This window comes from Bicyclus anynana, chromosome 11, assembly GCF_947172395.1.
Source record: "Bicyclus anynana chromosome 11, ilBicAnyn1.1, whole genome shotgun sequence".
NCBI classification, from domain to species: Eukaryota; Metazoa; Arthropoda; class Insecta; order Lepidoptera; family Nymphalidae; genus Bicyclus; species Bicyclus anynana.
In genome coordinates this window covers 17372121-17384281 of record NC_069093.1, presented here as the reverse complement: position 1 = coordinate 17384281, position 12161 = coordinate 17372121, and the positions used below count along the sequence as shown (strand labels likewise).

Sequence of the window (12161 nt, the reverse complement as noted above, 5' to 3'; positions counted from 1 at the left end):
AGCCCACAGGGAAACATCGCTCAGGGCATCAAGTTTCCTTAACTCTGAGGCTAGTGTTTTGTAGAAGATGCGTGTTCCCACATAAAGGCGACTGACAGACAGACAGACATCAAAGTTTTCAAAGTTTTATAAGGGTTCAGTTTTTGTCAATTTGAGGCACGGAACTCTAAAAATAAAACACAGATTATAACATTGCATAACTTTATTATCAGTACGTAACTTAAATTATAAATCACAATAAATATATTAGTTGGTTACATCAGACCGCCTCGTTTATAATAATTCCATATTAATTATTATAAACGAGGCGGCTTTATTTTATGAAAGTCCGTCAGCCCATGCCCCATATCAACAAATTACGTTTTATACATGGTTCATCGAGGATTAGAAACCCGTCATCTTCCAAATACAAAAATTAACCATCGTGAGGTAAGAAGAACATGGACTGAACTTACAGCGCGCCTAAAATAACATATGTAGCTACCGTAGGGTTACTATATTTGGAATACATTTTAAACTAAATACCTTAAATAATAATAAATTGCAATTAAGTTTCAGTACAAATTTAGGGCGTCTACACACAGTCGATAGTATTGACTATATGTATAGTGAGGTGCGGTTGACGAGTCGTGCGCCGGTCGTAGGTAATGTTGTTTCCTGAGGGGCAACCTTATATATTATTGTCAATAATATTGCGTGTGTCGGCAGCCTTACTGTACACACTGCACTTCCTTCCACAGCAACACTTCATTGTTGACAATTATAAAATATTTAATTTAAAAATACTGATTAATTTTAAGAAATTAATTGTATTGCATTTTGTACATAATGTTTGTAATTGTGTTGAACACAAACTCTAAAAATTCCAATTATTCGTTTCAATAATAGCATTTTCCGATCTATAACAAGTTATGCATAATATATTATTGTTACAAAATAACTAGTTATTCATAATATTATTTACAATTATTACAAGTCGGCGCCAGCGCATGCGCTCGTGTAGTGTATATGAATAAGCACAAAATGACAAATCACGATATTTATTATGTTTAATATAAAATCTCTTCTTTTTTTATTCTGTACAAGTTAGCCCTTGACTACAATCTCACCTGATGGTAAGTGATGATGCAATCTATGATGGAAGCGGGCTAACTTGTTAGGAGGAGGATGAAAAATCCACACCCCTTTCGGTTTCTACACGACATCGTACCGGAACGCTAAATCGCTTGGCGGTACGTCTTTGTCGGTAGGGTGGTAACTAGCCACGGTAACTATCTTTCTGTTTCCTGCTGTCATTTAATATTGTATACAAGTCGTACAAACAGAACCTTTCCATGAAACTTCAAACAGTGCTACGTTTCAGCTGCGGCTAAGCCTCAACGTGTTTCACGGTGGAAGCTGGACTCGACACCGAAAAGTTGTGGGTTCGAATCCGCGTTGGATTATTGTCGTATTGTGTCAGTCATTAAATAAAAAAAATACTTCAATTATTAACAATAAAAAAAAAGCTAAAAATATCAATCCATTATTCATAAACACGAACGAGCACAGTGTGAATATGTGCAGGCGCCATGTGTCAATAATTAACTTACAATTCTAATTAAAATACAATATGTGACACATAATGGAATGAAATTAAAATGATAAGTTGAAAAAAAAAACATACATACAACCGAACCTAGAACCTCCTCCTTTTTGGAAGTCGGTTAAAAAATGTCAAAGGATGTCTGCTTTCTTTCGGATATCGGTTTTAAAAGTCCGCATTCGCCGACACTTACCATCAGGTGACGCGGTCGTAACATATCGCAACGAATAAATCTCACAGGCTTTTGTCTATTTAATCAATTATGAAAACTGAATTTAAGATTGTCAGATGAGGGACCTCGTTCATTTTCGAAGTCAGTTAAAAATACTATAATTAATTTATATCGAATACAATAATATTAATAATGGAGGCAGTACTTACATGAAATACTTCTCATTATAGAGCCTGCCGCAGCCACACGTGCCACATCATACAGAGTGTGTGCTCGTACATACTAACTCCATATTCGGCAGTCCAAAGGCTGTGGTAGTTTTGGAAGGTACAGGTCTTCAATTGTCCATATATGGAACGTAATTTTTTGATATTATACGAAATATCTATCTATTATTTTATTTCTTTATATACACTTTATTGCACAAAATAAAAATATGCATTGCACTTTGACGGTCGACGGTCTGAATGTTCGAAACTTGTTACCTTCCAAAGTCACCACGCGCCAGTCTCCGGACTTACCTACTCTGTCAGGAGCAGCTGACGTGACGTTCCGGCATCACGAGATGCGGCATGTGTGGCTGTGGCAGGCGCTCAAACCTTCACGTCGGCGTGAGCGACTGCGCCGACGCACACTACGCTATGATACAAAAGCTAAATATGTACAGCAATATTTCACAACAGTTGCTTGTATGTGTGTTTGTTTGTTATTGTGCACGTTTGAACATTCCTCCGACGGGTCGATATTCTATTTCAGGAAGACGCTTCTATTCTGTTGCGGTACAGCTACAGGCGAACTGTTGGACAGAAACTGAAGGAGCGCAGGCAAAGCAGAAACATGTTTACATATACTCAGAGGCACAATTATCCGCCCACTTTGAAAAACTCGCGTCATATTGAAGTGGGCGGATAATTGTGCCTCTGAGTATATTATCATCTGTCTGTTGCTAAACGGTTTATTAGTAAATGGGTTGCGATATCACACGAATCAGCCTGTATTACTATATACAATGTGTCTGTTCGAATGTGTTCACGATACTACTAAATTGGGAGCAGGACCGTCTTCCTGAAATAGACAAACTATATCTTTATAATTATTGTATATAAAGTTTCTAAAAGTATCTATTTTAGAATATTACGCATTATTATTTAGCAGAAATTAATTTTTTTATTAATAATTCTCGTATGCAACTGAAATATGATGTAATTAAATAATTAAAAAATTAATAGTCACGAGCTCCTTCACGTGAAGCACCTACGAGTAATGTGTAATTAATTATTATTATTATTTATATTTATAATTGAAATGGCTCCCTGCAGCGGACAGCTATCAGATGCGGTATTTGTAGCTTAGACCTGCCACGCTGCCGTAATATGGATTGGCGGGTTTTTATAATTTATCTCTAATTCACAAAGGTTTTAAACGTTAAACAGATTATATAATTACTATATACAGTTTATTGCTATGCTGTGCTAGCATTCATACACAATGTGTAGTGCGATATAAAATAGTAAATAAATATGGAACTAACAAACTCGTGTGTGGCAACACCACATTAACTGTCATTATAGAGCAACCAATAATTATTGATACTTGTATCAGATTATTTCAATCTTAATGGAAATTCGAATAATTACCAGACGAATTATAATTAATATTTAAATGAGATTGACTTTTTGAATTTATTTAAATAATAAATGTTAATAATAAAATCGGTTGTCTTAGTTATCATAACACATGATACTATCTTTTTCCAAATATATTTATATTAGATAATAATATTATTTTCAATAGATGATCTTATTTATAATAACAACATAATATTACCTACACATAGAACAAAATATTATCAATTATTATCAAGTACCAAAGTAGGCGCAATCCCAAGTGGAGGCACAACACAGGGTACATACGAGCGACATCAAGTGACCGCAGCGCCCTCATTTATTTTCTATTTTGTGTCGCACTACACGTGAACTATAAACATTTTATATGTTCCAAAGGAATTGAAACCTTACTCCGCCGCAATAACGTCGAGGCATGCGTAATGCAACGTTTGTAGCACTTCTTGTGCAACTGTAGACTTTAACTGTTTTGATATAAGGGTGTTTATGGTTTGATGCGATCTCATTCGCTGGTGTATTACTTGTGTCGGTAGATTATTCTCGCAGCTATCTCTGATGTAGACTTTATTGTCTGTGCTGTAAGGTTGTTTGTAGTGAGCACTCGTCCCGTGTGCAGTGCCTGCTGCTGTAGCGCTACTGTCCTGTGCGGTGAGGGCGCGTATCGCGCGGCCGCTACTGGTCGTCGGGCGGCGCACGCGACGGCGAGTGTGCGCGCGGCGGCTCCTCCTCTTTCTTCTGAACTCGTCTGCAAATTATAATTTTTTCTTATGGTAAAGATAAAACTTGGAGAAGGTCGAAAGATTGAAAGCGAAGTGTGCGCGTGTACCTGTAGATGTCCTCGGTGGTCTGCAGCGAGCCGTCGGCCAGCAGCAGGCGGCGGCCGGCGGGCGGCGCGGGCGGCGCCCACCACGCCACCACGCGCCCCACCACGGGCACGCGCCGCAGCAGCCCCTCATCCGCGGCGCGCGCCAGCTCCTCCTGCGCCGCCGAGATGCCGCGCTTCACCAGCGCCGTCATATCGTCCAGCGCGCGCGCGCCCGCCTCGGCCGCGCGGCCCGCGTCCGCCACCAGCGCCAGCAGCTCGTCCACGTCCGTGTCGGCCGTCACCATGCCGAAGCGCACGCACGCGCGCCCGTCGTCCGCCGCGCCGCACGAGAACGCGCCGTCGGCCGCCCGCAGCGCGCCCACCAGCGAGCGCTGCAGCGCGTCCTGCTGCGCGCGCGGCGCCCGCGCCCAGCCCGCCGGCTCGTAGCGCACGCCGCCCAGCCCCGCCCAGCCCGGCACGCGCGCCAGCGCCAGCCGCGGGTGCGCGCGCACCGAGCGCCGGAACGGCTCGCGCAGCGCCACCGTCGCGCGCAGCACGTGCAGCTGCGCCTCCAGCGCGCCCGCCCACGCCGCGCCCGCCTCGTCCGCGCCCGCCCCCCCCGCCGCGCCCTCCAGCGGGCAGTAGCGCAGCGCCGCGCCGTGCGCCTCCGTCTCGCACACCTCCACGCTCATCTGCAACAGCACGAGTGTGAGCGCCACTAGCACGTGGCAGCGGGCGGACGCACTCACCATGTCGGGCTCGCGCTGCAGCACCTGGCCCGGCCACGAGTGGAGCTCGTGGCAGCGGGCGGACGCACTCACCATGTCGGGCTCGCGCTGCAGCACCTGGCCCAGTCGAGCACGTGGCAGCGGGCGGACGCACTCACCATGTCGGGCTCGCGCTGCAGCACCTGGCCCGGCCACGAGTGGAGCTCGTGGCATCGGGCGGACGCACTCACCATGTCGGGCTCGCGCTGCAGCACCTGGCCCAGCCACGAGTTGAGCTTGTCGTAGTAGGGCGGCACGCGCGCGCCGCAGTCGGCCGGCGCGAACTGGAACACGACGCACGCGGACGCCTGCGACATCGCGTCCTGCAAGTGTGACCGGCGGGTTACTGCCCCGTCTGTGTGTCCTCGCACGGACGGAGATTGCTTATCCTCTTGAAGGACGTTCTTAGCCCTACATACAATAGTCACAAGTCCGTGATTTTGATTTTGATTTATCAATGAAGTTATCCTGACAAATGTTGTGAATCATAACCTTTGTTCGACATTGGTTTTCTTATATTTGTAGTCACAATTCTGAGTTTGCTAAAAGTGTAATTTCTCTTAAATTAGTGGTATTTGGTAAGTAGTGTTAAGAGGGCGCCACGATACTCACTACGATGTCCACGTTGGGAGGTTCGTCGCCGCCCGGCGGCTCGCTCTGAAACATACGACGTAAGCGTTTTCAAACTCAATTTCCAGTAAATGCAAATCTAAGCAAGTGTTATCCAGTTACTATCTTCCCGCCTGCGCGGAGCGGAAGGCGCCGACTCGGTACTCACCAGCAGGCGCAGTTCGGCGCTGGCGACGAGCGTGCGCGAGGCGCTGCGTCACCGGTGCGTACTCACCAGCAGGCGCAGGTCGGCGCTGGCGACGAGCGCGCGCGCCGCCCGCGCGGAGCGGAAGGCGCCGACGATGTAGCGCGTGAGGCCCTGCTCGCCGGCGCGTACTCACCAGCAGGCGCAGGTCGGCGCTGGCGACGAGCGCGCGCGAGGCGCTGCGTCACCGGTGCGTACTCACCAGCAGGCGCAGGTCGGCGCTGGCGACGAGCGCGCGCGCCGCCCGCGCGGAGCGGAAGGCGCCGACGATGCGGCGCGTGAGTCGCTGCTCGCCGGCCGCGCGCGCGCACGTCCACAGCGGCAGCGCCGCCAGTCGCGCCGCGCCCGCCGTCAGCCCCGCCAGCGCCGCCAGCGCGCTCTCCCGGCTGCCCGCCTGCACACGGCGCGCTTTGCATTACCACCGTAGAACGACAGACAAACTTCATTGTGTATGTTACGTATTACCATTACAAGCTTAAACATTGATCCGATGTTTGGTTTCAGTAACTTTTGTTACAGTAAGAGGCTGAACAGGACATTCAATAGATGTGAAATAAAGTTGGCAAGTTACAGTTGCAGTCAGCAGTGCATGTATACAATAAAACAAGAAATCAATGAAACAAACAATGATTGTATGCACTCTCCGTAACCCAGAGGGCACCGAATGGCAACACTCAACTTGTTGGATATATTATATACTCTACGAGCTGCACCTGTGTCGCGGCACGCATTTACAATTCAACTACTGCAAGGTTGTTAACTCAACGAAGTTAACCCGATCAGTAACAATGCGGCTCCCACTTACCGGATTAACTCCTTTGGAGTGATCATTCGCGGTGACTGTTTCTGGTATTTTGTAAAATGTCTGTCACAGTGCTAAGGAAACTTTTGTAGCATGGATTATTACTTATTTGGAACAATGTTCACATTGCTCTATCCAGAACGAGTGAGTCACAAACACATTCACAAAGGATACGACGGTGGGCAGGCCCGGCACGCCGAACCACGGGCCCGGCGTCAGCGTCAGCGAGTCCGCTATGCTGTGCGTCTGCAACGGAGACATGCTGTTACATGATGTACTTATCGACAACATATGACGGCGGTGGCGGTGGTGGTCACCTGTCCGCGGGGCAGCGCGGCGGGCAGCGCCAGCGCGTGTCCGCGCACGTGCAGGTGCAGCTGCAGCGCGGCGCAGGCGCGGGCCAGCGCGCGCAGCGGCTCGCCGCGGCCCAGCGGCGGCGCGCCCGCCTCGCCCAGCACCAGCAGCGGCGCCCGGCCCGCGCGCGCGTCCTCGGCGCACAGCCGCTCCAGCGCCGGCACATCGGTGCGGCCGGCCGCGTCCGCGGGCACGGGGCGCACGCAGGCCAGCGGCAGGCCCAGCTGGCGGCACAGGTGCTGCACCACGCCCAGCGGGCTGGCCACGCAGCTGTAGATGCACGGCAGGCGGTTGGCGAACGCGAGCGCTGGAAACGACAACCCTTTGTTCTGACGCTGATTTTTACTTAAAAGCTGTGTCAGGAATATAATGTTATGAATCAATAAAAATAAATTCCTCATCTGAGAAGCAAAGAATTTTGGAATTTCCTCGACTGCAGTGGATGAACAAAAAAACAGTGGGAGACACTAAAAACAAAATGTTAAAGGTATACATTTTCTAGACGTCAGAACTGAAACTCCTCAAAACAAATGTCAATCTTTTGATTGAACTGTGTTATTCTGATGCGCTTGAATATTTTCAAATCGCGATTATTTTTTCTTTGAACTTGAAGCATTTTTGGGGTTCATCACCCCTCTGACATCCTTGAGTAATTTTTTGTTCTTTTGTCTTCTTACCTTTGGCACACCCACCATGCAAATCAGCAAATAAATATATATTTTACTGGCGCCTGGCGGACGCCCGCGACTTTGTCCACGTGGCATTCAGTTTTCACAAATCCCGCGGGGACCATGGATTTTTCCGGGAAATTGGTAATCCAGAGTAAAATCCATTTCTATTGCAAATATTAGTCAATCGTCCTATTTTAGGGTTAAGCCCTAAAATAGGACGATTAACTTGATTGATTGTTTTGTAGCCTAGCTTTTTATTGGAATAAAGTTCTTTTAAACACTTTACAGTGGCAGAAATCGCCATTTAATATTTTATAATACTCTTGTTTGGTGTGTTTAATGATTTGTCTGCGTTTGCCAGGTATTGCTGTCAGGGCATTTCGTGAATAGCAAAATAGATTCTAAAATAAAAAATTAAAAATGCCGCCATTTTGAAATCTCTTATTCTTTCACCAATTTCGTTAAAAATTGATATTTGGGCATTGCATGAACGACGAAAACAGATTCTGAAGTAAAAATTAAACAAGGCCGCCATTTTGAAAATTTCACTTCTGCACCAATTTCGTTCAAAATTATTATCTGGGCATTGCGTGAATAGCGAAAACAGATTTTGAAGTAAAAAATAGAAAAGGCCGCCATTTTGAAATTTCTTATTCCTTCACTGATTTCGTTCAAAATTGATATCTGGGCATTGCGTGAATAGCGAAAACAGATTTTGAAGTAAAAAAATAGAAAAGGCCGCCATTTTGAAATTTCTTATTCCTTCACCGATTTCGTTTAAAATTGATATCTGGGCATTGCGTGAATAGCGAAAACCGATTTTGAAGTAAAAAATAGAAAAGGCCGCCATTTTGAAATTTCTTATTCCTTCACCGATTTCGTTCAAAATTGATATCTGGGCATTGAGTGAATAGCGAAAACAGATTCTGAAGTAAAAATTAAAAAAGGCCGCCATTTTGAAATTTCTTATTTCTGCGCCGATTTTGTTAAAAATTGATGTCTGGGAATTGCAATTGTAAAGTTCAAATGTCCACCATTTTGGATTTAAAGTGACGTCACAATATTTTTCGAGCTCGAGTCTTTTGGAACACTAGTCTATACTCATATCATTATAAATTTCTGACATTATACCATGTAACTTTTTATTACAGAACTTCAAATAACTGTAGACATTTTCCTCGCCACTTAAAGTGAAAACTATAATCACACTAATACTATAAAGGCGAATAGTCTAAGCAATTTGGCTGAACTTTAGAATGGAAAAAGATTTTATTCGGGATTAACACATAGGCTACTTTTATCCCGAAAAAAATCTATGGGTCCCGTGGGATTTGTGAAAAACTAAATTTCACGCGCACGAAGTCGCGGGCGTCCGCTAGTATGAAATAGCTATTTATTACGATCTTCATCTAATGATTGGATGATTAACAAATTTTAATCTACCTAATGTGCAATATCACCGAGAGAACAAAACACAAAGGAAATAGACAGGAGAATATGCAACACCTGGAAAAGCTACTGGTCCCTTAAGGAAGTAATGAAAAATAAAGATATCCCTATATCAGACAAGTCTAAAGTATTCAACACCTGTATCTTGCCATGCTTAACCTATGGTTGCCAAACCTGGGGTCTGACTGAGAAAAATATTATGAAACTGAAAACATGCCAAAATAATCTTGAAAGAAGCATGCTTCATATAAAAAAACAAGACAAAGTCAGACTCTCTACTATCCGAAGCAAGACCAAGGTCAGAGATGTGGCAGTAACAATTAAGAAGCTTAAGTGGAAGTGGACAGGACACTTCATGCGGGATAAAAGGGATAAGTGGACCAGGGATGTGACAGAGTGGTATCCTAGGATAGGAAAAAGGAAAAGAGGTCGCCCCTGCCAAAGATGGGAGGATGACCTCAGACAGACAGCAGGAGACACATGGAGAAGGAAAGCAAGAGATAGAGAAATATGGAAGTGTCTGGAGGAGGCCTATGCCCGAGGGCAAGCTGAAGAAATGAATCAGTGTCAATGATATGTTGTAATAATATTTTGTTTATAAATTCAGCAAATAAAGGCTTTATTATTTATTTATTATTATTTATTATTTAATGTGTAAGGTGCTCACACTGCTCAAGTATATGCATGTTGAGCATCATGCGCTCCCATACCGTAAGCTAAGCTAAAGCAGCTATATGAGGGCACAGTTTACCTCCGTCCTCCAAGTAGCGCGGGTACTTGTGGTGCAGCAACATCTTGGTGACGCGCACCAGCCCCTCCAGCTGCTCCTGGTGGTAATACGCGTTGTAGTCTTCTAATCTGTAATCAGAACAAAACAACAATTAGAGTCCAATTTACCACTGTTGCTTACTTTATTTAACTTTATCAATAAATATATAAATAGCGTCAATGACTCCACAGTCAAAGGACTGAACTCGACTCAATTTTAATATATTACATCTAAATATATATAACTCAAAGGTGACTGACTGACACACTGATCTATCAACGCACAGTCCAAACCACTGGACAAATCGAGCTGAAATTTGGCATTCAGGTAGATGTAGATGGATTAACACAAAGGCTACTTTTCACCCGGGGAAATCCATGGTTCCTGCAGAATTGTGAAAAACTGAATTCCACACAGACAAAGTTGCAGGCGTCCGCTAGTAAAACATATTAACCATATTTAAGAAAGTTAATTATATTTATTATTACGTGTGAAATGACTAGTGATTTATACCCTCATTTTTAATTTGTTTGTTGGTAAACAGTACTCATCAAGAAAGGCTGTATTATAGCTGTGGATACTCAACTGTGTCATATCAGATGTATGAAAGAAATTCAAGACAAGTGTGTTTCAGCCAATAGGTCAGAGAGAGGACAACCATCTATCTACTACCTTGTTGATAACAAGAAGCTTCCCTACAGCACAGCCGTCGGTAGCCGTCACATCTCAAACCTTAAAACTGCACAATTCCTTTTCTGTTACTGAACTCTTAACTAGCATTTATTATCAATCACCTTGAGTTTCAATTAAATTGGATTAGATTATTATTTATTGGTCATAACATGTTTGAACACTCTAACAAGCCTGATAGGGTGATAACACAATGTATGTTCACATGTTACTGTACTGTACACAGCTCTGAGAATGTTCGTACTCATATCATGAATTATGATTACCTTTGCACCATGGAGCTTTTAGCTAAACACAAACTTTTAGTTTTGTTTGAATATTTAAATTCCATGTGTTTGGTATATTTTATATACAAAATAGCGGATGCCCGCGACTTCGTTCGCGTGAAACTCGATATAAACTTTCAAATACCTCTACCCTACCCCTACCCTACCTCTACCCCTACCCTACCTCTATCCCTACCTTACCCCTACCCCTACCATACCTCTACCCTACCCTACCCTACCCCTACCCTACCCGTACCCTACCCTACCTCTACGGGAAATGAAATTTTTCCTGAATTTTCTTTGCTATAAACCTCACGGAGCCTGAGACCTTTCCAACGAATGCAAAACCGTGGAAATCGGTTCGTGCGTTCTGGAGTTATAGCGTCAGGAAGGAAAACCCGACTTATTTTTATATAGTAGAGATATGTACTCAAATAAGCAAACTTTTTAAGTTACTTGTAATTAAGCATATCACTAGATTTTCTTTTAGATTATTCTTTAAAGTACGAGAATGGCTCTTACAGAGAAAAAATGTTTGAAAAATTGGCTGAATATGTCTAAAAAACCTTTCTATACTCTCATACAAACAATTCGTAATTATATTAAAAAGTTAAGCTGTACCATAAAGTTTAAGTGTCAGTGGAGAGGTTCCAGTTCTCACCTAAACAGATACGACATCCAGCGCGTGGTCTCGCTGGCGATGTAGCCGCCCAGCTTGGCGGCGTGGCCGCGCTCCAGCCGCGCGAACAGCGCGGAGATGCTGTGCGACAGGATCGCGGCGCGCGTCACGGCGTCCGTCGGCAACAGCGGCGGCTCCAGGCTCTCGCAGTTCGGGTCCGTCTTCATCACTATGTCTTCTAAGACTTTCAATATCTCGTCCATAGGCGTTTCATCCAACTCTAAGTCACTGGGGATCTCTTTAGGCGGTTCCTTGTTGCTGGACTCAAAAAATTCTGGGTAGTTCGCTGCGGAGTCTTGGGCGTCGATTACGCTCTCCTGGGTGTTCGTTACGCCATCCTGGGCGTTCACTACGGCTTCTAGTCTACCGACCACCTCGGAAACTTGGAACTCCAGGCCTCCGAAAGGTCGCCGGTCCTACGGAAAACCGAGAAGTTGTAAAGTTGAAACGACTCGCTGAGTGGGTAACGCAAGACAAAGAAATTATTTTTTACCGTTGAAGATACCTCGTCTTCGGCGTTCGGGTTCTTGGAGTCCATTTCGGAAGCCGGTGGATCTTCCATGGTGCGTGGCGAATTTTTTCGTATATTTACGACACCGGACGAGAATTTGTAAACGTCACTCCAATGTTTTGACACTTTATGGTCATCATAGAGTTTGACGTTTTGACAGTTCTAAATATTATTTTTTTACCTACCGTCAAACGTCTGTTAT

The 12161-nt window shown here is 44.7% G+C and overlaps 1 protein-coding gene across 2 annotated transcripts; it reads right to left on the bottom strand.

The window, feature by feature from the left end:
• Window positions 1–184: 184 nt before the first annotated feature.
• Window positions 185–12113, bottom strand: LOC112051945 (pyridoxal-dependent decarboxylase domain-containing protein 1). 2 transcript variants are annotated; one of them, XM_052884189.1, is made up of 11 exons: window positions 11954–12113; window positions 11431–11864; window positions 9796–9902; window positions 6888–7231; window positions 6745–6816; window positions 6574–6633; window positions 5971–6162; window positions 5567–5611; window positions 5146–5277; window positions 4209–4879; window positions 185–4127 (listed from the first exon to the last, which is right to left on the bottom strand). In XM_052884189.1, exons 1-11 carry the CDS (start codon window positions 12008–12010, stop codon window positions 4055–4057), a joined length of 2187 nt encoding a protein of 728 aa, XP_052740149.1. In that variant the 5' UTR covers window positions 12011–12113; the 3' UTR covers window positions 185–4054. The 2 variants fall into 2 exon arrangements, with proteins under 2 accessions (XP_052740149.1, XP_052740148.1); XM_052884188.1 differs by having other exon boundaries at window positions 11942–12089.
• Between the last annotated feature and the right edge of the window lie 48 nt (window positions 12114–12161).